Below are 26,166 nucleotides of genomic sequence, written 5' to 3' on the forward strand. Positions count from 1 at the left end.
CTTTTGCCATCTTGCATCGTTTGCCATCTTGCATCTTTTGCCATCTTGCATCTTTTGCCATCTTGCATCTTTTGCCTGGGCATACACAGCCACCCTCTGATCCTCCCTTGCAACTACCCTTTAACCGCACCCCTACCCCAGGGCCAGTTATATTGGCCAACAATAGTGCTTGTGTAGTCCTTTATTTGCAGGAAAATACAAACCTCCGGTAATGAGAAGAGAAAATGCCCTGGATACAAGTCCTGGCCACAAGCAAGCTCACAAGTATTCTGAACTTGATTTATTTATTTCATTTTAAAATAGTTGATTTGCATTGTTCTTATGGCTGTACAGTATTGATTACAAAAACATCTATTCATAAAACAACCAAAAATGCCTAAAGACATCTCGGCCATTAGAAACATTTACAAAGATATTCCACTTTATGTGGTCCCAAGCAAAATTGCTTGCTCAAAGATATGGCTATGAAGGCCCACTTTGAAGGTCCACTTCACTTCACTTCAAAGGGAGAAATTTTAACAAACTTATCCCATACTGAATTTTGAGGCATTCACATGCTAAAGTTTTGTTAGAGGTTCTGTTTATATTTCATATTTCTGTTCATATAAGTTTATCACCCTTTTTCAATTTCAAAAAAGGGGATTAACTACCCTGAGTGCCAGAGCTCACGAAAAAAGATGCTGAAGATTAATCTTATGATAATGAAACCTAAGGTAGGAGCAAAAGAGACTATAAAACTCAAGGTAAGGAATAATTTTCCTATTATGTTTGCCCTATGTATTCGCCTTGTGATGAAATTATTTACTCATTATCTAAGGAAGTTTTCTTCTTAAACAGTAAAATTAGAAATAAATGTTCTAATAAATATCGGTGAATTACTTTAGTGTCAAATGAAAAACACCCAGAAAACTTCTGGGATAATCTTCATAAATTATTTTTTAGAGAAAAGATGCTTTAGTGGTGGAAACCATTGAAACAGAGGATGAACTTGGAAAGAAGAAAAGATGTCACAAGTAGAGAATTAGTTAAAGTGGAATTTAAATTGATAGCCATCACCGAATGGGAATCCGCCATGCTGGAAAGGCCATCCTCCACCACCTTGTTGATCAGGGTCAAGAGGATCTTCACCGTTATCATACTTTTGTCTTTTTTTCTATGGAAAAACCACAAAAGAATCAATCCACTCCTGTTTGCTATTGGTCAAAACACCCCACTGATCTGGGTAGATAAAGAATTAGAAGAAGGGAGTGCCAAGAGTGTGAGCTGTGGTTAGGCTATGGTCCACTATGGGTATTTAAAACACATTTTTGAGTCTGAAAGGGGCAGCAAACCGTCATCCCAACAAACAGGCCACAAAATATCAACCATATTTTTTTTTAACATACAGCAAGCAAGCCACAAGCCCAATTTTATTGTGAACACCAGGATCCCTATGTTATGGTAATAACCACAGAATGACAAGCGAGTTAATTTGATCAACGCCTTTCGATGCGTTTCAATATGAAACGGTCTTTCCAGATAGGTGTCCTGTTGGCCATAAAACAAAACATAAAACAACTTCTCCCACTCTTAATCCCCCAGAAATATTCTAAACATGCAGATCTGAATGCATCCAAATGCAATAAAATCGGGCTTGCGGCTTGTTATGATGTATTGGATGCTTACCTGGATCTGTTAGAACCTCTTTGGCAGCAGCAATGTCAATAAAATGTTTCTCTGCTTTCTTTTTCTCCTGGGGTTCTTTGAACTGATCAGGGTGCCATTTCACTGCCAACTTACGATATGCTTTTGTGATCTCTTTTTTACTGGCATTCCTAATTTTTTGAAATGTGAACAAAGTTATTACATCATCATTACTACCATCACCATCATCACTATGTCATCATTATCATTATCACCATCATTTTATTACCATCATCTACACTGTATTACCATCATCATCATCATAACCACCTTTACCATTATCGCTACCATCACTATTGCTACCATCACTATTGGCAGGAGGCAGTAGGAGGCAGCATGGTCGAGTGGTCATAGGGTCGGTCTCGCAATCCGGTGGTGCCGGGTTCGAGTCCCGCTGTGGCCACTAACTGAGACTGTATTTGTTCCGATTCCTGACTAGTTCAGATTCAGTTTCTCGACCATGCTTGTTAATAGCCAACTGGTTTGCCTCCTTGCCAGTTGGGATTCTTAACACGCTTTATGTTCAATTAATCTTTCATTTCAGTTTATTTATCGTAGGAGGGCCATAATGGAAACTACTGGGTCACCAGTAATGTATGTCACCCTCGTTAAATAAAGTCAATTTATTTATTTATTGCCATTACCATCATCACTATGTCATCATTATCATTATCACCATCATTTTATCACCATCATCTACACTGTATTACCATCATCATCATAACTACCTTAACCATTATCGCTACCATCACTATTGCTACCATCACTATTGCTACCATCACTATTGCCATTACCATCACCAACATCACTGGCATCTGACAATCATATTTTATTTAACCAAAACCAGATATCATCATCACTACCATCTGATCACTCTCGCGGTTGCTACAAGTTTACCTTTTTATTCCAAGTATTTTATAATAATCTCTCTTCTTTGATTGTTTAAGGAGTCTCTGGGCTCTTTCCAAGCCTTCTTGAACCTGCAGCATTCAACACAAGGAAACGTAATGTAATTTTTACTGCCAAATTACTAATACCTACACAAAAACTGTGAATGAGGCTTATGTCCAAAGTGCAGAAATGAATAGCTACGACAAATTATTACAGTAGCACCAGGTCACAACAAACTTTGGCCTCACACAAACACACATAGATTGAGCTGGAGAGGGAAAGGAATAGAGTAAGGATATCTCCCTCTACAGCTATACAGCCTATATTATTAACAGTTCACAAATATTTCTCTGACATCATACCTTATGTAATTGATCATTGATATTCTTGGCTTTCTGGTAATCTTTAACTGCTTCACTAAAGTTATCTTCTAAGATATGAGCCTCTGCTCTGTCACACAATGCATCTACATCATTCTCGTTTAGCTGTAGGGCCAAGTTACACTCTTTGATGGCTTCTTTGGGTGCATGAAGCTGAGGAAAAATCAGAGTATTAAGATTTAGAAAATATGAAATATGATATATACTAATAATTATAAATAAGGATCCAAATGCAACTTAGTACCTTGACATGACAGTGACAAAGTTGTCTTCTCATTTTTCCAACAATAGGACGAATATGAGCCTCTACTTTGAGAGCTTTCTTTAGCTTTTCTGTCGCTGCAGCATACCTTGATGAAGAAAAGGATGATCATTAGACAATTTTATGGGTAACATGGGTGGTGTACAGTGCTAACGTGGCATCTTTCACCACTGAGTCCAATGGGTTGGGTCACTGGCTCGAGCCCTGTGGTCACCAAACTTGAATTGAGTTTGTTTTTTTCTCCTATGCTGAAAGGGTTTTCACTAGTTTTCTTCCTCCTTCAAAAATCAACATGTGAGTTGAGTGTTGTGTACATAGATCAATGTAGTTGTAGTGTGTGTGAGTGAAAAGTGTCCCCAATAGAGGACAGAACAAAAGAATTTCAATCTCATGAGAATTGGAAACTTGTTGAGCTGCATTCTGACGTGCAGCAAGGAGTCTATTACACACCACATCCCTTCTTAACTCCTGGACCTGTCTTTCAACTACTTACTCTTCTTTATTAATTAGATCTTGAGCACCAGTAAGCAGCTTGTTTAACTTCTTCATTTTCTGTGAACATATCAAGCAATGTACAAAATGATTATAATATTGTTTGCTTTAATAATGCAATAAGAATTTAATAATAATAATTAATAATAATAATAAATAGTAATTCAATATTACTGTCAATAATGTCATACATTATGAAAATCTTTCACACTCACTTTATAAAATGGATGGCATTCTTTGTGGTCTTGGTCAAGCTTAAGACACTCACGGATTTCTCTACATGAAAACAAATGGAAGACAGCTTTGAGTCTGTAAGTAACAAATAAAACAGCTTCTTTCCTGCTCTGTTCAGTAACGAAGCATGTAGGAAGTGACGTAAGCATGGAAAAATTGTAAGGAAAAGCATGAGCTGTAGGCCAGTGCTTGTCACACTTCTTGAGTGCTTATGACGCTTCCTTATTGCTTTATTTCTAAACAGAGCATGCTTTATCATATAGCTACTTGTTTTTTTTTTCAATATTGAATTCATTTACCCAAAAAGAAAGACGGTCGCAGGATCTAGCAGCCCTTTTGTGCGCAAGAAGCAATCACAGTTTTTGACCAATCAGTGGTGAACATACTATCCTAACTATATGTAATAAATTCTATTACAGTACGCCCCTCAAAGCTAGGGGGTTGGGCACAGGGCTAATTAATGACCCTGTCTGGTAAAACAATCGTTACGGAAACAGCAGCAAAGGAAAAGACTACAGACAGAAGTGGTCATCCTTTGTTGCTGCCCTATACTGCATGCCAAAAGACATAATGCATTGGTGGCAAGTAAGATTCTATTAACATGACGTAAGCAAAGAAATACCATAGAACTAGAGAATTTCTGTTTATTAGTTAGGTTATTTATTAGGTTTTTTTTTTTTTTAAATATAGGGTCGAGTTTAAAAACTCTTTTTGAAAGGAGCTAGGACCTACCTTAGTGCATCCTCCAGTTCTCCCATCTCATAATGTAGCCGACTCATCCTTAAATACCCTTGTGTATTATCATTGATTAACTTGGTTGTTGGTCTGAAATGAAATTATCACAATATTAAATACAGTTTGTGTTAAAAATAATACTAAAATAATTATTCACCTCAGGCTCTGTGAATATTGGCGAATATTTACCTCGCCGCTCAAAGACTCGTGTCTCAGTAAATATTCCCTGATATCCATTTTGCCTTTGGCAAATAATAATTCATCGTTAAATATCTAGTAAAGATAAATATTATAGGACCTACTTAATATCTGATATAGCTTTGACGAGGTCTCCTAGTCGTTCATAACATTCTGCTCTCATTAATCTTAGTTCAGGATCCCATGGAGCAACCTGAAAAAGATGAAACTTCAACATTAAACTGTGTAGTGGGTTTTTTCGGATATCTAACTGCACCTCAGATTGTGAGGGTTTGAGACAGCAACGATAGATTGCGTGATTGCAGCTATACCTCCATATCCTTTACAATTATAATGACTTGGATTCTTCAATTGTGAGCATATGAGAATTTGTTGATCTGTCTGCTGCATTTACAGCATGGCTTCCAACACATTGTGTCAGTCATTTTGCATGTTAAAATAGTGAATGGATTAGAATGAGAATTTTCATACAAAATGCATTATGCATTATGCATGCACAGACACATACCTCAATTGCAGTTCCAAGAAGTTCTATTGCATGTTGGCAATCTCCTCTTTCTATTGCATGCTTTGCATCGGCTACATTTCTTTTGACTGGTTCTATCACACTGAGCTAAAATCAAAAACAATATCAGGTCAGATCAAAAACATGCAAGTCTACAGTCATACCTACCCTACCTCGCATGAGTACAACAGTAATATATATGGAGCAAAGCGGATTAACCTAGATTAAAATTAGAATTAAAATAACAATACCTATGGCAAAGAATTATACCAACAAAACCTTAAAATTGTATCAAATCCTCAAACAACCTTTGGACTGATCAAATCGTCAGGGCATGGTTTATTCACAGATTGAATTTTAATTTAGCATGTTAGGTTTTGCAGAGGAAGAAAAACAAGGAAATCCCCTGTAAAACCATTGAATCAAAGTGAAGACCTAACAAACTCTACTCACATGCATTGCAGAGTCCAGGGATTGAGCCCCAGACCCCAGAGGTTAGAGGTGAGTGCACTAGCGCTAGAACACCCTTGATTTCCATCATACAGTGCTATTAATGTCAATAACAAGTGATGTTGATAGGGAAGATGTCTACTACTACTACTACTACTAATAATAATAATAAGTGTCTAATGTCAGTGATAATATCAAGTGAAATGTTACTAACCTGTTGTAATGATTCAGGATTATCAGGACTATATCTTAACTAAAAAAAATAAGGTAAAAATATATCAATTAAAAAGGAAATATCACATCAAAATCTGTACTTATTTTGATACGAATCAAATATAAAGACTTGACATCTGATAGCAGTCTAGAATGACATTTCATCAATAGTTTTTTATGCTTTTTATTATACTAAGACTCAGAATCTTACCACAGCCTCATAGTCTATGTGTGCTTCGTCCAGACGACCTTGCTTTAATAATACATTCCCTCTTTGTAATCTAGCCTGTTGAGAAAACATTTTGATTATGATGAATGACTGAAGAATCAATAAGCCGGTGATGTCATTGTAGCCGGAAAAAGGTTTTGTTTTCCAGTGAACTTGTCAATATGTGATATCACTATTCATCCAATAAAAATGCTCTGACATGACATCATCATCATGATCAAGGCATGTCATGAATGGTGAGGTCTTTACAGACATAAAACATACATATAGATCTGATCTACTATTGACTTCATGTAAAAAAAACATAGAATGATAAAATACTGCTACTTATAATCACAAAGAGAATATTAAATTACAATTCTATTACCTGGTAAAATTCTGGTTTAAGTTCTAACACTCTATCTAAATCTGGTAATGCTGACTTGGACCTTCCAAGTGCCATAAATACAGTTGCTCTTTGGAAGTGTGGTAAGAAGTTTTCTGGATCTCCATCTGCAGTGGCAAGATACAAATTATATAGTCAGGTACAATCAATCAATTAGCCAATCTTTAGATTATGTCGTATGATATAGAGGATATCTTCCAAGCCAGATGTTAATGATTAAATGTAAGTCTTTGTGAATGTGATATGGGGATATTGGACATTATCTGGTATGATTCAATAGCCAATCTGAATGCAATTTATCGTAAGATATAAATAAGCTAAGAGCATAAATATATCTTATACAAAGTTGCAAAATAAAATTAAAATTCATAAACATAATAACAAATCAAAACTCCTAATAATCATAATATAACAAAACAAAGATATCAAACAGGTTTGAAATATGATGATTAACGTCTATATAATTGTCATAGAAATTATTTTCTTGTTCGTTGCTACATAAACGATTTTACGATTGAATGTATTAATCAGTGTTGGCAACCCCTCATTGGATAAAAGTAAATATGCATTGAACATTAATTCTGAATCAAAAATTTGATGATTCAGGCTTCCAGTACTTTAAAGATGCTAAAAATTCATGCTGTTATAAATTACTGCAAGAAGTTGATGCTATTTTGAGACTCCAAGATTAAAAAATGTAAAATAACAGCGATAATTCGAAGTCTTCGTTCCTTCTTCAGAAGCTTATAAAAGCTGTTTACATTCTATACTTTAATTTCTGGTTATCTTTCAAAACTTTACCAAGTTCTTTTGAACAAGATTATCTGGTAAGCAGAATGAATGTAATACAAGATTTTACTGATATGTGTACTTAATTGAAGACATGTAGTTGTCAAAAATTATCGAAATCGTCAACCCGGTAGTAAAACGAACCACGGAGAAAGAATGTGTAAGATAATCTCAATTACAAAATTATTAAGATCTTTGAATAAGATCAGATTTTTTTATTTAAATACGGCTGTTATTGATTTAGATTTACAAAATACCAATTCTGATTTATATAAATTAAGCTTGATATCATAATTTTTTATTGGGCTGACGTGCCTATTTAGTACGTGAACTATCAATAGTACGTATGAAGAAAACTTTCTTCAACAAAACGAAACAGAAAAGCAATGATTAATATAAAATGAGAGCCTTTTCTCTTACCAACAGCAGCATGGTAGTGTATCAACGCATCGTTTAACTGTCCTGAAGATAATAACCTCTTCCCCTCATCTAAATGTCTCTGGACCTCTACACCAGATAGTTTGCCATAGGCGGCTAAAAACAACAAAAATATGAGTGATTTTTTTGCTAATCGTGAACAATTTCCAACAGATCACGTAGGGTAAAGGCTAGATTACTTACCCTTAAAGTCTATTTCAATGGTTATGAAGAGAATGGAAGATAAAACTCTGTATATTGGGGACATTTTTTCATTTCATTTATACTTGTTGGATTCTTGTTGATTCTATGTACTAAAAAACACGACCACTGACCTTATTTACACCAGGCGCAGCAGAAGCGTGGTGAGCGATGATTGGTTGTAGCAGACAAAGAAAACTTCTCCTAGCCTTACTATTAGGGAGGAGAGGGTAAATAGAGCGTGGTCATAGATTTTTTAATTCAAACTTTAAACTTTCTTTGAATGTGTTCTTTTAAAAGCTAGATAACACCAACAAAAATTTGATTTATTCATGAGAACTTACTCAAGAAGGAGCAAAAGATTATAGGGAAAGAAAGAATGTCCGAATAAACTTTTCCAATTGTTATATCCTTTTCTCGATTTTTCTGCATTATATATATTTCCAAATCTCAAAAAGTGAAAGAATCCAATAAACTACGAATTTTAAATTAATTTTGTTTAAGTTGGGCTCGCTGTGTTCGGAACCGCTTCGCCAGAGGCTCGGAATTCGGTCGTACCACCCGTGAGCAGTCTTCCGACTTGAACACTAAAAAGACGCCGCAACGCCGCAGCAGTAGCGCAGCAGTACATTGAGGACAGTACATACATGGAGGGTAGTTGGAACCAAGCGCAAGTACCTAACAAAGTTTTTTTTTTCAGAACTTCAAATTACTCAATCGCAAGTAGGCGAAAACTGGACGCCTGGTTTCACGCCTGGTCTTGACTTTCTGTTCAGAACCACGCGACTGTCGTCAACGGCCGTTTTGAAAGCCATCCTTAACCTTGCACCCCGTTTTCTTTCACATCGAGTCATGTTTGCAAGATCAGCTTTTGACGTCGCGACGTCGAGAATTATAATCAATGGTAATTCACGCAACTGTGACATACGCACTGAACAAGAACAGATACCCTATTCACTATGTGCGGGTACTTTTATATGGCGTTCCATCCCCGCCAAAATTGATGGTTTGTATTTGAAGTTCATCACATGAATTTTGCATTCGAGTAAATTTCTTTATGTTATCATCTTGTATTTCATATGCTTCATCAAGGGTTCAACATACGTGTTTTATATTTGTCGTTCATGTTTTATATTCTTGATTGTCACTGATTCATTCTAAACTCCACGCCACGTATTTGTCCTTTGAGTTTCACATTACAAACTCGACGACTTTTATTTTCAACTCAACTTCACGCTCCGGTGAACTCGGTTGACCTTGGTAGCCGCTGACCTAAAACAACGCAGTCGTAGGTATGAAAAGAAAAGAAAATGGCGGCAGAGTTTGCCCTCTGTTGTTGAAGAGACAATTCGGCAGCTTGATACAAACCGCCAACAGGAGGATGACTGTAGTAGCTTATTGCTTCGTTTAGAGTATCCTAAACCGTACAATTATTAATAAAGGTTAACTACCGGCCTCAATCGTGGCTGGCCAGTTAACACTTTTTCTGCCCTAGATTCATGAGATATAAACTATTGTTTTTCGTTCCTTAAGCATTTTATCGCTAATCCAATGCCAGCCACGATTGAGGCCGGTAGTTAACCTTTATTAATAATTGTACGGTTTAGGATACTCTAAACGAAGCAATAAGCTACTACAGTCATCCTCCTGTTGGCGGTTTGTATCAAGCTGCCGAATTGTCTCTTCAACAACAGAGGGCAAACTCTGCCGCCATTTTCTTTTCTTTTCATACCTACGACTGCGTTGTTTTAGGTCAGCGGCTACCAAGGTCAACCGAGTTCACCGGAGCGTGAAGTTGAGTTGAAAATAAAAGTCGTCGAGTTTGTAATGTGAAACTCAAAGGACAAATACGTGGCGTGGAGTTTAGAATGAATCAGCGACAATCAAGAATATAAAACATGAACGACAAATATAAAACACGTATGTTGAACCCTTGATGAAGCATATGAAATACAAGATGATAACATAAAAAAATTTACTCGAATGCAAAATTCATGTGATGAACTTCAAATACAAACCATCAATTTTGGCGGGGATGGAACGCCATACTTTTATGCTTTCCTCAGTCACCTTTTTTGGCGGAATATTCCCTGAAATGGCGTGCGCAAATCTTCTCCGACATCAGAGCGCACGCGCACGAGCACTGACGCGTTATTGCTGTGAATCCAGTAGAAAAATAACTTCTAAAATATCTAAACGATCCAGTATTCAAAAGAATTATAAAGACATTTATTAATCATTCAGTATATAGTAGAAAAACTTGTCCATGGTTAAGAAAGTTATACAAACATTCAAATAAAAATCTAGACTCATTCTAAGAAATTAATTAACCCAAGCATAAGGTGCAAAGCCATTAACTAACCAAAACGTACATTCTTCCTTATGATATATTTTTGGGATTATTTCGAGTCCTTTGTTACTAAAAATAGCTGTTGATTTAGGATGCTTGAGCCAAGTATGGCTCTTTACTTCACCGTTATAAAAGAAATGTCTCAATTCAGTCCTTAAAAGTTTCTTGAATTTTATGTCCTGTTCTGAGGGTTTGTATTTAAAAGGCTTAAAAAAGTTATAAAAGGCAATCAGATCCCACATGTGAAATGAATACTTGGGATTTCCTCGTAGAAGATGGATGTCATGTGATGGAGTGCTGGTGACCACATATCTGTATACAGGACTTATGAAGTGCTTTACAGCAGTAATGGCAAAGTATTCCACAGGACAGACCTCACGAATATCAGAAACCATTGTTGTATAACAGTACTGAGCAGATTTATTTGAAGTTTCTATCTTATATGAATTGAATATTCTCTCCAACTTAGATGAACTGTTCGTGCCTAAAAATGGTGAAAGTTTTGTTTTTGCATAAGCTTTAAATTGTCCTAAGGATGAGTTCTGAAAATTTTTCTTTGGTCTGTCATCTATTTCCTGAGCAGTATTGCCAAGGATGAGGGGTACATCATTGATATCATCTGATTTGATAGCAATTGCTGGTGCTGATGGTAGTACATAACCATCAATAACAGCAATAGCATGAGGAAAGATGGCTTTGGTTGGAAAGTCTCTACTGCTGTCTTTTTGTTTATAATGGTATGCATTCCAAGGACTGGCTTTGAGTATCTGTTGAGGTGATAATGTATGCAAGCATTGCAACTTCATTGAAGCATTTCCAGCACATTTTGCATTGGTTAACAAAATTTCATTGTCTTTAGCAGCTTCTGATGATGTTTTTGTTATGTCTGCTGAAGGACTCAAGGCAATCGCCTGCTGAAACAACCCCTTAGCCATTGGAGATGCCAGCAATGCTAGCACTGAAGTTCCACCAGATCCCTGCCCAAGTATAGTCACTTTATCAGGGTCTCCTCCAAACTGTGCAATATTTTCACGGACCCACTGAAGGGCCAAAATTTGATCCATAAACCCATAGTTGCCAGATGTATTCCTACTTGAACTTTTACTTAGAATACCCAGTGCTAGAAATCCAAAAGCATCCAGCCTGTAATTAAGACTTACGCCAACTATTTCCATATCTGTGATCATCTCTGGTGTTGGGTGAAGACCGTTTTCATGGCCGGAAGAAGATAACAGACCGCCCCCATGTAAGTACACCATAACTGGCAACCTCTTTTTACTTGCCGTCGTTGGTGTCCAAACATTTATAAATAAACAATCTTCAGTCCCCATTGCTTCGATATTTCCTTGGTCTGTGTTATATCTAGCCTGAACGCATTCTTTACCGAATTCTGATGCCTGGAAGGTTCCATTCCAGCAGTCATTCCAGCCACAACTAGAAGGAGGTTGCCATCGCTGTGGATGCTTGGCGTAAGGGATGCCTTTGAAAACGAAAACATCTTCCTCCAAAACGCCATGAATAAAACCCCCATTGATCTTAACCTTTAATTCATCATTCTTTATTCTCCTCTGCATCTGTAGGACCTGCCTGGAAAAGTAGTAGTACAAAACTGCGCCTAGAATACTAATAAAACTCGTAAACAAGAGGCAAAAGAACAGGCGTCGCTTGGCCACAGTCTTCCTTGACGGTTCATACTCATATTTATATCGGCGCTCAAAAACAGCTTTATCGAACTCGATCTCTTCAAAATCATCTTCAGAGTCACTACAAAGAGTATAGGGATCTGATCTTCGGCCTAAAGAAATAATCGGCCTTGATTCTTCCTTATTTCGAAACATATTTTCCTTCGTTTGACTCTTAACGCACCATCTGCTGCATGTTATGACAACGGTTGATTGAATAACACAGGAAGCCCAAATATTCAGATACATTTTTGAGATACTTCTTTATTTGGTAACGTTAAGTACCATTACTCTCTTGGAATACTTTCATTTGGTTATGCTCTGAAACATGAAACCAAAAGATCCTAGTTATAATATGATAAGTATGAAAAGGATTTTTAAATAAGAAAAGGGTTTGAATTATTCTTAAGAATGGGCACCCTGTGGCTCTTCTCGGACGGGAAACTGTGTACTACAAATAAAGTCAAGATGGCGGATGGCGCGGAAAATGAATCTCACAACGAACTACAAGAATAAAACAAATATTTTGTGTCGATACAACAATGTTCTACTAGCAAAATGATTATCCATTGTTTCTGGAAAACTTTGCTTTTACTCTGATTGAAAAATATAGTTGAAATGCCCTTTTTCTGGTAAGTTAAAAGCAATAATACAATAAACACAATGTCAACTCGACTATTTAAAAAATAGTCTTGAATAATATTAAGCCCATTACTTAATACTATAGAACTTTTTTGTAATTTATTTGTAAATGTTAAAAAAGACACTAAATAGAATATATTGTCCATGTCATTTAGAAAGACACTGACGCCTCGGAGTTTATTTATCTTACGAGCAAATTCATACAATCTTGTTGTTGCTGTTGTTGACAGAAGAGCCTAAAAAACTAGGTGACCATGAAGAGCTGTAACTCCAAAACAAGGAATTTGATAAGGCCAAGCCCTAACGAAGAGGTAAGTTATATCATTTTCAGAGAATATAAAATACCGTCCCAACGGCAGCCAAAATTGGACATAGACAAGTGTAATAAAGACAGTAAGAGGAATTTTTTGAATTCAATTATTTCCAAATTAGACAGCATCTAGTCCGACCTATAATTCTATGCTAATTAATTTATTCTTTACAATATTGTTCTTACTAGGCTGCCATTGTCCAAAGTGAGCAGGAAAGAAGAAAGAAAATAAGACTAAAACAGGTAACAACATGGTAGCCATGTATTCATCATTGAACTCCCTTGGGAATTTGCTTCCAAAACATCTATCCTTTATTTTAATATTTCCAGGTCAGAGAGCAAGAGAAGGCATTTGCTCTTAAAATCCGACAGAATATCAAAAACAAAAAGGATAATGAACTTAAAATTCTGTCTGAACAGTTGAAGGTAGAGTCAATATTTTTGTACAGTATATTATGAAACTGGTATACACTAGGGCTGTCAACTCTCCTGGATAAGCTGGGAGTCTCCAGATTTTGGAACGTATCTCCCGGTCTCCAGATTAGAGTCTCAAATCTCCCGGATAATCGCCGAAGCTGACCATATCTAGACTCGACTTTCACAACCATAAAATTCCAATTATTTTTGTGTTGTTTTTGTTATTTTACATCGCTAACAAAATCAAAACATTCCTCGCAAACTGTTCTCGCAAGAGGCCATTGTAATATAAGCGATAATCTGATTGGTCAAAAATAAACTAATCACATCAAATGTTACAAAGTGAATGACGTCTTTTTCGCGCGCTTTTTCCCGCTGTGACGTCATGTCCCTGCCCTATCAATTCTCCAGATTTGAATACCTTGGGGGTTGACAGCCCTGTATACTCTCAAAAAAAGGGATAATGAAAATGATTATTTTTTTATGTTTGATAAAATTGTGGATTATGTCTTGTAGGAGCAATGGACAGAAAAACAGAAAACAGAATTAAGCAATCTGGAAAAGAGATACCAGAAGAACTTAGACAAAGTTGGAGATGGCCATACAGCAGCGATAAAGGTACTTCAATCTACAATTGATGTTAAAGAAAATTTTCAAAAATAATTGTAACTCCCAGCACAAAGCATGGTATATTATATCTAAGACTAGATGTGATTGTAATTCTAGGATCAAGATACAATTAAGAAAGATGGCAGAGTCCTTTCCAAGGAGGACAGACAGAGGTAAATTGAAAAAAAAGTATCTTGAAGCTTATTATTGTGTCTTGAATATCCTTACCCAAATTCTAAACCTCTTGTGCATTTTTAGGGCAATTGAAAGACACAATCAAGCAGTAATTCAGGTAACATTTATAGTGCCATAACTTACCTGTGATTTATTCAGTCAGTCAGGTAATTCTGGAAGACAAAGACTTTGTTTATCATTTCTTTTAGTTTAATCTTGAAAGAGCAAGAAGCCAACAAGCTGAAAATGATCGAGCTGCAGCAAGGTAACATTTAAGATTGTTGTTGTTTTTAAAGCACATTCAAATAATATCTAATATATATTAAAGAATAAGGCTTGTCATCTCAGTCTGTAAAGTAGGTCTTCAATTTAGTCTACAATATTTTAATATCTTAAACTTGCATGTTGTCTTTATTCAGAGCCAAAGCCACAGAAGCTGAAAAAGCACGAGCTGCAATGGTAGCTAGTCTTCCACCATCAAGAGATCTTATCCAGGTACTAAATCAAACATTATATTTTATCAAACCCTGAAACTACCAGCCTTTTAACTAATTCAAGTCAGGACATGAATTGGAATTTAGCACTTTGGTTTAGCAGTGGGAGGAAAACAACTGGAGTTTATGAAGATAAACTCTGGAATTAGGGGAGAGAACTGTGCGGCCAAAAGGCTCTTTAGAGGCAAGGGCATCTTCCACTGACGCAAAGAAATTTACTTCTTTCCTCTTTTACTTTCAGGAGTTTGAACTTAAAGAAGGTGTGTATAGAAATATGTTATACTGTTGTTCTTTTCACATCTTTAAGCCTTAATCTTGATTCTGGATAAACAGCTCTTAACAACCAGGTACAAGGTCCATACTGTAAGTTATGGATGTCGCAAATTGACCAGTCTGACTCACAAAACCTTGCTTTGCTTCTAAAAGAATAAAAAACCCAAGACAAGAGAGGTCAACCTGGGGCAAGACTAGATCAATCATAGCTCTGAAAATTATCTTCCTATATGATAATGATAATGAAACTCGAAATTTGTTTGTGATTAGAGCAAAAACGCCACCCCAAGAGTGCAGAAGACTTTAAATCAACGCGGTACCACCTACAGCAACCTGCCGTTCAAGTAGAGAGAATGTCCAAAGAAGGGCAGGTACGAAAGATAATATGTAGGTTCCATGGGCAACCTTGGGGGGTAGGGTTGGGGAAGCATTTTTGATACTTTTATGTTGCCAATATTTTTTTGCAAAATATAGCTGATTGTAGTGCCTTTTTCGAAACATATAGAGCTTAGATGGTATCTATAATCATGCAACTCACAGTTAACATTGTGTTCAGCCTAAAAAGGGCACTCTACAGGTTTTTATTTGTATTGAATATTATTAATCAAAATGTCTTTTTTAGGTTGATGCCAGGGTTGCTGCTGTGGAAGAAGAGGATAAAATCCATGGTATAAGAGAGGAAACCCAAAGGAGTGAAGCAGAGCAAGCAGAAAAGGCTCGTTTAAGGCACAAACATGCACTAGCACAGCTCAAGATAGAAGAGGTATAATATTCAGGTCCTAGCCTATGGGGAGCATTCAGTTGAACAAGATTCTTCCTTAGGAAGCATTTATTTTTTGGGGAGGTGGGGAGATGGTGCTGTAAACATTTTTGGCCCCCTAGCTAAGCTTTGAAATTCAAAAGCAGCCCTTCAATACCTAAGTGATAAAATAATAATGAGTTAATAATTACCAGAAAAAATCAAAGTTTCTTCCTTTTTCACTATGTAAATATTTGATGGTCTTTTCCTTAATTACTCTGGCCCTCTCTGTCCCCCCTCCTCTCCTTATCTGTCCCCCGTCCTGCTTCCTTATCTGAATGCAAGCTTACTCATGAACATACATTTGTACTAATGGATTCTTCTTTATCTCGTTTTTTTTTTCAGGATCGCAAAAAACTGATGGAAGATCTCAGTGAACTTGAAAGACTTGACAGGCAAAGACGACAAGATGCAGTTGCTAGAATACCTGTAAGTTTTCATCATTTGTTGTAAGAAAAGAGATGGAAAAGATTATATAATCTTGCTACTTTACTCTAAAAGCAATGATGCCAATTCAGGGGTGGCCCTAGGGAAGGGGTGCTGGGGTGTGACACCCCATAGAAGAGCTGGTGTCTACTGTGTTATAGAGGCTTTCAGCTTGGGAATAATGTTTCCCCATTTCAGACCACCCGTTATTCCCTAGTGAATCCATTCAATGTTTAACAGTTACACATGAGAAGACACATGAATACATATACGACTCAAAAAAAGAATCTTATTCTCAGGGGAATGACATGAGGTCTGAAATCCAAGATCCTCCCCTGCACTTAAATTTGACTACACTGTAATTAATGTGATCATGAAAACAATCTTTTCTTTAGATGAAAAGCAACATGAATTTCTTGACTAACTTCATCCATGACAGGTTTTATATCGTTGAAGATTCTACTGACTCTTCATTTTCGGAACAGGTTCGCATATTCCAGCCGCCCCATAAAAGACTTGAAGATGAAGAAGAAAGACAGAGAGACCTAGAACAGGCTTTTGAAGATATGTACATGGTGCAAACAGGTAAGAAAATGACAACAGGGTGTAATGGTTGCCATGACAACGAATGGTAGATTCAGATGTGGTCAGGAATGCTAAAGAGTGATGTCATTTATTACATATAGGTTATACTGGTGATTTGACCATTGCTTTGGAACCTTCAACGGACCCAATGACAATCCCTGAGGAACACCAGCCTCAAGGTACTTTAAATTGTAGTTAGTGAAACAACGTAAGAAATAAGAAAATGAGTAAGAAATGCAAACCACAAATACATGACAAGAGTAATGATGAGTATTGCTAAAAAAAGTGTAAGAATTAATATAAATATTCTTCAGCTTGTAATAAGGTTTATGTTCAAACACTGACGTTATTTCAATATCTTACTAGTACCAGAAGAAAAACCTGAAAAACCTCCGGTGAGTTGCAATGTAATTTTAGAAGATTTCAGATTATTTATTTTGTTGAATATTCGCAAGCTGAATCATAACCCTAGTGCTAATATTCCCTTTTCGTACTCAAGGCTGCAGCGATACCTAGTGTTACCATTCCTCAAGATCGGGACTCAGCAGATGGTTGCGAACGGGAACGGGAAAAGAGTGGGGAATCTGAAGAGAAGAAAAAAATGGAGCATAAGGAAGAAAGAATGAGAGAATCCGCTCCACCAAAAGGCGAAGGTATTTTGCGTCTTTAACCATTCCGAAGTTGAGAAGAAAACTGGGTCTACTTGGCATTGCAATGCACTGTGCAAGGGCGGATCCAGCCAAAATTTTAGGGGGGGGCTAATTGAGTTTAGGGGGGGGGCTAATCGAGTTTCTTCCGTCAACACAACGGAAAACGATAAAAAAGTATCTAATTCTTCAGTTTTCTTATCTTTTCTATTTTTGCTGAAAAGGGGCTTCAGCCCCCATTTAACCCCCCCCCCCTCCCCCTGTATCCGCCCTTTCTGTGGGACTGTTTTAGGGGACAAAATAGACACCATCTTGGAAATATGTCTATTTGAACAGCCCCACCAGTTTTCTCCTAAAGTTTTTGGAAAAGCCAATATGTTTGTTGTAGTGGTAGTCGTGTTGATTGCAGACGTGTTGTTGGTGATTAGGGGTGATAGTAGCACCTAGGGGTGGTAGTGGTACTGCGGGTGATGGCAGTGGTCATGGTATTTGCCGTGGTGGTATTATGGTAATGTAGTAATGATAGCGATTGTGATGTCGATCATTGCATCTTCACTGTTATTCATTTGTGATGAAAACTGATTGATCATTGCTGATGATGGTGGTTGCGGAGATAACGAATGATGACAACAAGGATTCGTTTCTTTAGATGCCGTTAAAAGACTTCTCCTTCGCATCCCACGACAACGAGAACAAGGCAAGACGATAAAAGATCAACCGCCTGCAGGTATTCAATGAAACTTAATCACACCAATTTGTTAAGCATTATTATGATAATTTTGTCATTTTAATTCAGGTCAACAACCTCAACAACCTCAACAACCACCTCCAACTTCTCGAACAACTGCAAGAGCAACAGGGTAAGTAGATGATGTGAGTAGAGTTTTTTTTTCTCTTTGGCCTCATCAGCTATTGACTCGTAGACCATTCATGCTGCGGGTGTAATCGTTAATTATACCCTGGAATTTTATCATGTGAGCAATCAGTTAACAGCGACTTTTTGTCTTAGATCGCGAGTCAACATTCTTACACCCCTACCCGAGGAAGAAGAACCATCAAGAGATGAAGACACTTCACGTACAGCTCCACCGGAACCCCATCCAACCACCACAGTATACCAAGATGTACCGGGAAGGGTTACTAGTGACAGCTCACAACCATTACGTGCCTTGCTTCATCCCTACGAGGTTGCGCAACAAGTACGAATGATTGGACCACAGCGAACTGAGGAAGGGACGCCTTCCAGTGAATCTGATGGAAGTGTGGTAAATATGATTATGTATTATTATGTATCATATTCATTCTTGACGTAACCCCGCTTGTGGTTAAGAAGCTAATAATGCACCCTTCTCAAAACTATCGTGGATGCGAGGCTAGCATGAAAATACAAAAGAAATGCCACAAATTACATTGAGAAAAAGTGTGGTATCTTTTGTATTTCCATGTTAGCCTCGCATTCAAAAACATCTTAAGAAGGGAGCTTTCAACCAACTGAGACGACTAAGATCAAACATCAAACTTTACATGAGCCGAACCTAATGACATCAAATAAGAGCAGCTTTAAAGTCCATTGTTTCAATTAGGTTCGGCTCATGTGAAGTTCGACGTTTGACCTGAGCCTATCCATTGACGTTTTTATCATTTAACTCGTGGAATTATATTGCCCATAGAATAACCTCGTGTCGGTTCCCTTTTTCATTTCTATCAATAGCCTGAGTCTCCCTCGAGTCAACAACAACCAGAGCTCCTGGAGCAGCAAAGACTGAAACTGAAACTTCAAGAACAAAGAAGAATCCAGGAACGTCTGGAAGAGCAGCTGAATCAATATCACAGACAGTTCCAAAAAATATCAAGTGAAATACCCAAAGGACCATATGCGACGAGGGACGAACTAAGTCCCCAGCCGCGTACTCGAATTATTCACGAACCCCATGGACTTGAGTACATTGAAGAGCCTGATAGCTTCGATCAAATCAACGTCCCTACAAGACACATAAGCGACGAAGTTGGACAAAGAGACCAAGATGGCGACCATGTGATTGGTAGCGAATCGCTGGAGGAGGGCTCTACCATATCGAGGACATCTGGTACTATTTCTCTTGAAGAACAAACGCCTGACGAGGAAGGTACCTCGCAATCCTCGAAGAGTACGTCTGATTACGCAACCGCGGGAGCAACTGGTGTTTTACCGAGGGGCAGCCTAGAGGGTTTAGCAAAGACATCTCTAGACGTCTCCACCCTGCGTGTCCCGCTTGAACATGATAACTCTAGTAGTGATGAAAGTCAGGGATACATACCTCAAAGGGGAACAGCTCCAGCATTCTTGCCATTGGAATGGCAGAGAGATAATTACGTAGGTCCAAGGAAACCTTCAGGTCCGCTTACTTCTAAGTTTCAGGAGTATCCGTTAAATAAGGCAAACCATGAAACAACAGGAGAAACCGCTCCCCCTGAAAGTTCAAATGAATCTGGAGAACGACTGGAATCTGATGACCTCACATCGAGCTCCGACTCCTCTAATGGTATGCCACATGGTCGGTTGTCGGACCTTCTTCAAAGAAACAAAATACAGTCTTTTGGTCAAAGCGATAGTGGATTTGTACCTACTCTTCCGTTTTCATCGCTAAGCGCTACCACTGAAAGAACTAAAACTTCGTTAGATTCAGTAACATCCCACAAGAAAGTCAGCGATTCTGTGATGCCGAAAACGTCGGGCCAAGTGGATACATTTTTACCAACTTCGTCGTACTCTGGAGATTCTAAGGTATCATCTGGATCATCCAGTTTAAGGGAAAGGCAGGAAAATGTGCCTTCTGGAACAATCTATACTATCCCAAGTTCTGCTGCAGGGCAAACAACGCCTTCCTATTCAAGGCTTTTAGATGGATCACCTAATTACCTAGATGAATACCGTAGCAAATGGGAGGAAGAGAAGAAGCTTATTGAAAATCAAAGGCAGCTGATACGACAAAAACAAGAACATCAACTAAGAAGGATGAGGTATTATCAAGACATTTTGGAGCGCTATGAAAAGAACAGCCATACGAGCCTCGATATGAGGCCTTCAAAATCGATACATCCTAGAGCTGTCGCAACTGATGTTGCTACTATAACAAGTAGTGATCTAACTAGTCTAGTCAGTGATAGCTTTAAATCACAATCCGATTCTAGTCAAAGAAAAACAGCTTTGGCAAGTGCGAATAAAGAAAACGAAAGTTTCTACGCCAATTCGGTTCCACGTGTTCCTCCCCTCGTTGGCTTGAAAGGAAGCTCAAGTAGCTCAGACAACAGCGCCTTTACCCGAATATCCTACCCATGGACTTCCAGTAGTTCTAGCCACAGTGGTAAAAAGTTGTTGGCCACTTCAAAGAGTCCCCTAGCTGGAACTGAGACAAGAAAATCCACTTCTACTAGTGATTTCAGTTTTCCCTCGAGTGGAACAGAGTACCATTCCCTGCCCATCTCACCGGAAGTATCTGCCAATATGGGTCCTGGAAATGGAAGTAGATCTTCTATTGCCAGGCTATCAGACCTCAACGACATGATGAGAAAATTTACCTCGTCGAGTGAAAACGACTCTGCGAAGGATCTACCACAGGGGTTGGGCAACGTTTCTGGAAGAGGAAATTGGGCGGATTATCTATCTGAGAGTCGTACACCTGAGGATGAACCAAATATCAAATACACGCACCCCTCGTACGAGCCTGTAATGCCCTCTTCACGTTTTACTGGATTTGAAGACCATACGACTGGAGATGCAAGCTCTAGCAGACAATGGTACTTGCCTGCCAAACCCAGCTCTCAATCTGTTGGTTCTCTGGGAGCTGTTCATGAAGATGATAGTCCAAACTCTATGAATCTGGACAGGCTAGATGGGGATGAGAGGTTCGAAGGTTCTTTTGTATCCAGTAGCCGCTCGAATATCGGGAACGAAGAAGACTTTGGTGGCGGAGAGATCCAGCTACCTCCTAGACAGACCACCCAGTCAACTAGTCCTCTTGGGACTCTCACTGAGTTTGTCAGCGCGGATGCCAGGAAAGTAGAAGACGTTGACGGTGGCATCCATAGAAATGAAGGGATCCAGCTACCTCCTAAACCGACTACCTACTCAATTGGTCCTCTTGGATCTACTGATACAAATGTCAGTCCAGACATCAGACCAGATATCAGTGATTTGGTACATCAAGGTCCAGGAACCCACCAATGGTACTTGCCACCCAAATCCAGTACTCAGTCAATGGGATCCTTTGGGGTTTCTTCGTCCTCCAGTGACATTTCAAGCCCGTATACTAGTAATCTACAACATCCTGATCCCTCTGGCGAAAGTAGACCTCGTGTTCAGCAATGGTTTGTACCTCCAAAGTCCAGCGTCCAGTCCATGGGTTCACCAGAGGGTTTGAGTCCAGATACCAGTAGTCTAAAGAACCTTGAGAACGTTTTTAAAACTCTACAACGAACTGGCGCCCAGGAAAAGTGGTATTTACCTATGGTTCATGATTCTGAGAAAGGAGAGTCAAGCCCAGAACGTTCCCAACTCTTAACTCAACAAGACGTCCAAAAACAAACGACGAGTACGGCTTCAAGTTCTTACACTCCTGCGTTTCTAAAGAGTACTTTAGGTGGACCTAGAGTGATGGGAGAAAGTTCCATAACATCATCATCAACTGATAGCATGACCAGTCCTGGGTACATGGGGAACGAAGGCAACGGTACAAGGGGTGCCAATACTAGTATGGGAGAAGTGTTCTTCTCACCATCCAGTCAACATAAAGGTAACAGAAATACTATATAGTACAGTCAAATCTTTTGTTATTGTAAACAAAAGCTGCAATATTGGAAACAAGAATAGTTGGAAAATTCTGATCAACGTGACACGGGTAAAGACACACTGCGCATGCTCCAAAGTTTCAATAGAATCTCCAATGGTTTTATTTGTAAACACGACGCGTCTACGAAATTCCCGCCAAATTTCAGAGCATGCGCAATGCGTTTTTATCTGTGTCAATCAACGATTATATGGGGTAGTGAAGTAGTATATTGTAGTCCCTATAGACCAAATCCACTTAGGCGTAATGTTTTGCCCATTTCAGACCACGTGTTGAAACTAAGATGCTCTGTTTGAGTTGTATCCATATTCATGTATCTTTTCATGTGCAACCGATAAACAAAGAAATGATCCTCTAGTGAATGACATGTGTTCTGAAACGGGAAAACATTGGATTAGGTCTATTACTTTCTTATGAAGAGTGGTGACACAGAGTTTATTGATTACCCTATGTTAATGACAAATACTATTTTGGCTGTTCTTATTTTAGGCGGCTCAGACGATGGAAAAGCATCCCCAGCATCTCTTTCATCTGGAAGTCTCGTGTCTGATACCTCAAACAAGACCTTGAGTAAATCTGAAAGTTCCACAACGCAGGATAGCGAAGACAACGTAAAGGTAACGAAATTAAGAAATATAATGATGGTAACCTTATAAAATTAGTGCAAACTTTGCGAAATTTTTATTTTGGTTGATAAATTCGAAATGGTTTAAAAGAACAAATTTTTTTGAAAATAATCTTTCTTTCCTGGCGCAAAAAAGGAAAGAAAGACAGAAAGAAAAAAACACTTGTTCATTTTTGATGCGTGGATACGCGAAGCGTAGAAACGAGTTATTGTATTTCACTACAATGGATGTCTCGTTTGGTTGTCGTCCAGAGTGACGAGGAAGCCCCTCAGAGAACTGGTAACGAGCCTGGTAACCACCCCACGGAAACAGAAACAACAGCAGAGAGTACAGGAAGTGAGATCAGCCTACATGGCGTCTCAACGAATACAGAGGCAATGGAGGATGAAGACCTCTCTTACAGCAATATGTATTTTGGAACAGATGGTTCAAGTGCAACTAGACTCCAGGACGCCTTCGCGCGTAGGAAGCAAGATTTCGTAAAGAAATCCCTGGCGAGAGTCGAACGAGCAAAAGCAAAGCGTTTCGAAGTGACGCCACGTGTGTTTGTTAAGAAGAGGGTCAAGCCTGATAAACCGGTAAAGCCTGATAACCCGGTCAGGCTGGATAAACCGGTCCAGTCCCGCAAATCAGGTGCGGCTAAAAAATCCACTAAGCACAAGAAATGAAAACAATTTTTGAGGAAGAAAAAGTAGTAAAATTATTTGTTATTTGTCAGGGTTGAAAAACTGATTTTGTGTGATTGAAGTGAAAGCTGCATGAAAAGAGGAAAATTTTCCACTTTTTCTCTTGCTTTGTTTTTCTGCTTTTCATATTCTCCTTTCAATCTCGTTCAGTTCAGAGCGCTCCATGTAATAAGACACTTTGTTTTCTTAGCTATTTCAAGCTAATTGCATATATAGGCAAGATAAAAGGAATGTGTGACTGCACACACGATCTCATGGTTGGGCATACACAAGAGAGCTCTCTTGGCATACGTTGTTACATAGGTTATTGAGCAGTTTTCGTACGAGTGAAATGTTACGGTAAATTCGTAGTCGTAGTGTTGAAATACTGTATCTTATCTTAGCCGTAATACACGTGTTCGTGCTGTAAGTCAGTACCGTACGTTTCCCATTTACCCATTTGTACGATAGCCATTTCAATGTTACGGCATGTCGTATTGTGTTTGTGCCGGCTGTATAAGTCAGTACCGCACGTTTCCCATTCATACAATAGCCATTTGAATGTCGTTTACTGTGTTCGTGCTATAAGTCAGTAACGTACGTTTCCCACACATAGCCAAAACCGCTCTAATTGATATTTTGGCTGTTATGGTTCAAGTCCAACCCTATTCTTCATATATACTAAGTGCACACAGGCAGGCACTCGTCTAGTGTACACAGAGACAATATTACTTTAAAATTTCTTTAAATAGTCAGAAAAGAAGAATTAGCAATAGCTAAGTGTTCTCCTAATGTATTTCCTCTGGGGAAAGTCAACCCCTTATCCAACATTAATCGATTAAAAAAAAAAAACAGGCTTCCTGAATTTGACAACGCGCTTTTCTGAAAGAACAGGGGAAAAAACTGAGTATATGTGAAATTAAAAAAAAGTAAATTTACTAATTTGTTTTCTGGTTGTGGCTTTGCGCGTAATTAGTGAAGAAAGTCGGAAAGTCCAGCAACCATCCTTTATTATGCTAAAAGCAACAAAAAAAGATAAGATTATAGTCAATTGACATGTGTAATTAATATAAAGTTGAAACGTCCTTCCCATAGATAATGGATGTTTACTGATGGTGTCATGGTGTTTTAATGCTTCGAGACAGTACATTTATACATGTGTAAATAGCGTGAAAGGAGTTTATATATATGTCTATGTAAACCATGAATTAAATCAAAATCTAATAATCTCTGACTTATTGTCCTTGATCTTTCTTATTTATTTATAATAATCAATTTTATTTTCACTAAAAGGGCGACACATATAGACACTGAAAAACTTGAGGCTACACTTTGTTTGTGTTCGTTTGAAATTATTTATAGTTGATTCTAATTAGTTTTAAAAATTTCCTAATAGCATAACAAATATATTTGTAATGTATAGAGATGATGGACTGGATTTGCTATTTTGTGCAATTTTGCAATTTTCACCAAAGTATTTTTTACATTTAATTCAGTTTAAATATAAAAGCGTCTATATCCGGAGAAAAAAGCTAAAATGTTCGTATACTCGCCTTTTTTTTCCACATAAAGATAAAAATGATTGACAATATGTGAGGAAGTGAGACAACCCTTTCGCTGTGATCATGAAAGTACCTGGCTCACACCCACGAAAGCTAAACTTAATTAAGAACACTTTAATTTTTCTACTATCTTTTGCATTCTAAGATTATTGTACACAGATAAAAGCTAGTGCACAATCTTATCTGATTTTTGTTCTGCCTATCGTTTTCATTATCACATGCTTGATTTTTCATCAATCAAATATTTAAACTTTTAGAAGTAGTTTAACATTGAAGTAATCTTTTTGTCACATGTCTCGCGTGGTAAGATAACCTTTTCCTTTAGCTCGAAAACCTACGCCAACCGACCACCAGAAACAGATCCGTATCGAAAGGTTATACTTCTTTTACTCCAGACTTACCTATAGGTTTATTATCAATTAGACAACAGAAAGTCGTACGCCCATGGCGTTATAGACGCACGAGAGAAAATATAAAGAACGATTAACGAGCGTTAAGAGTGTCACGAGGCGTAGCCGAGGACGAGGTTGTTACTTTTAAAAATCGCTAAAAATCGTCCCGTGTAACATGTTGATTTTCGAGCGAACCTTGCGCGCAAAGCTAACTCGTGTAACATGTATTAAAAATCGACGAGTCGCATCAAAAATCGTCGTTGCGAAACGTCCCGTGTAACATCAGCTTTATGCCTCAATCTTGCAGGCAGTCAAATGGTCGGTCGGTGGTCGAAGTGAGCGAGGTTGATTATTAAAGACCATTTCATGGAGCCGTGCTTTTGAGCAGTAATTTCTGGCTAACTAAGAAGTCAGTCTTTTTTCTTCTTAAATTGTCAGAAAAAAATTATTTCAATATCGATTCAAAAAAATCAAGTAAAATGATTCGTACGACATTAGCTCTTTAATATATTTGGTTTATTGATACACCTATTTCGAAAATGGTTGTCGCACCAAGAGCCTCAAGTAACAAGCCAAGGCTCCAGAGAACGTCGGCACTTATAATTATAATTTATTTATTCATG

At 38.0% G+C, this 26,166-nt stretch overlaps 3 protein-coding genes across 3 annotated transcripts; 1 reads left to right on the forward strand and 2 right to left on the reverse strand.

Moving 5' to 3' along the window:
* Positions 1-265: 265 nt before the first annotated feature.
* LOC116286379 (dnaJ homolog subfamily C member 3) lies at positions 266-8,262 on the reverse strand. The gene is made up of 15 exons (XM_089026204.1): positions 8,068-8,262; positions 7,867-7,980; positions 6,640-6,764; positions 6,255-6,329; positions 6,045-6,083; positions 5,384-5,488; positions 4,980-5,068; positions 4,675-4,767; positions 3,924-3,984; positions 3,710-3,768; positions 3,199-3,304; positions 2,937-3,107; positions 2,581-2,663; positions 1,666-1,814; positions 266-1,152 (listed from the first exon to the last, which is right to left on the reverse strand). Exons 1-15 carry the CDS (start codon positions 8,129-8,131, stop codon positions 1,022-1,024), a joined length of 1,464 nt encoding a protein of 487 aa, XP_088882330.1. The 5' UTR covers positions 8,132-8,262; the 3' UTR covers positions 266-1,021.
* A 2,124-nt stretch (positions 8,263-10,386) lies between these two features.
* On the reverse strand, positions 10,387-12,345 carry LOC116286400 (neurotactin-like). Its single transcript, XM_031692918.2, has one exon. It carries the CDS (start codon positions 12,343-12,345, stop codon positions 10,387-10,389), a length of 1,959 nt encoding a protein of 652 aa, XP_031548778.2.
* Positions 12,346-12,470: 125 nt separating this feature from the next.
* Positions 12,471-24,816, forward strand: LOC116286393 (uncharacterized). The gene is made up of 23 exons (XM_031692907.2): positions 12,471-12,728; positions 12,969-13,049; positions 13,238-13,291; positions 13,379-13,474; positions 13,982-14,083; positions 14,192-14,247; positions 14,333-14,366; positions 14,458-14,513; positions 14,668-14,743; positions 14,984-15,002; positions 15,286-15,386; positions 15,638-15,778; positions 16,160-16,243; positions 16,726-16,825; positions 16,927-17,004; positions 17,192-17,220; positions 17,325-17,478; positions 18,122-18,199; positions 18,269-18,332; positions 18,482-18,737; positions 19,184-22,244; positions 22,788-22,915; positions 23,176-24,816. The coding sequence occupies exons 2-23, from the start codon at positions 12,993-12,995 to the stop codon at positions 23,590-23,592; spliced, it is 5,241 nt and encodes a 1,746-aa protein (XP_031548767.2). The 5' UTR covers positions 12,471-12,728; positions 12,969-12,992; the 3' UTR covers positions 23,593-24,816.
* The last annotated feature ends 1,350 nt before the right edge of the window (positions 24,817-26,166 follow it).

The sequence above is a fragment of the Actinia tenebrosa genome, unplaced genomic scaffold, assembly GCF_029948245.1.
Source record: "Actinia tenebrosa isolate PJP-AT-01 unplaced genomic scaffold, QUT_ActTen_1.0 PGA_scaffold0__85_contigs__length_37466705, whole genome shotgun sequence".
NCBI lineage: Eukaryota > Metazoa > Cnidaria > Anthozoa > Actiniaria > Actiniidae > Actinia > Actinia tenebrosa.

What these genes read in the sequence shown, in the direction of transcription:
- LOC116286400 (XM_031692918.2), bottom strand. Translation starts at nt 12,345, where the DNA reads ATGTATCTGAATATTTGGGCTTCCTGTGTTATTCAATCAACCGTTGTC.
- LOC116286393 (XM_031692907.2), top strand. Translation starts at nt 12,993, where the DNA reads ATGAAGAGCTGTAACTCCAAAACAAGGAATTTGATAAGGCCAAGCCCT. An exon ending in GAATGTCCAAAGAAGGGCAG is followed by an intron (nt 15,387 to 15,637) that starts GTACGAAAGATA and finishes TGTCTTTTTTAG; the next exon opens with GTTGATGCCAGGGTTGCTGC. An exon ending in CACAGCTCAAGATAGAAGAG is followed by an intron (nt 15,779 to 16,159) that starts GTATAATATTCA and finishes TTTTTTTTTCAG; the next exon opens with GATCGCAAAAAACTGATGGA.
- LOC116286379 (XM_089026204.1), bottom strand. Translation starts at nt 8,131, where the DNA reads ATGTCCCCAATATACAGAGTTTTATCTTCCATTCTCTTCATAACCATT. An exon ending in AATGCCATCCATTTTATAAA is followed by an intron (nt 3,769 to 3,923) that starts GTGAGTGTGAAA and finishes ATATGTTCACAG; the next exon opens with AAAATGAAGAAGTTAAACAA. An exon ending in AGAGGTTCTAACAGATCCAG is followed by an intron (nt 1,153 to 1,665) that starts GTAAGCATCCAA and finishes TTTTTCCATAGA; the next exon opens with AAAAAAGACAAAAGTATGAT.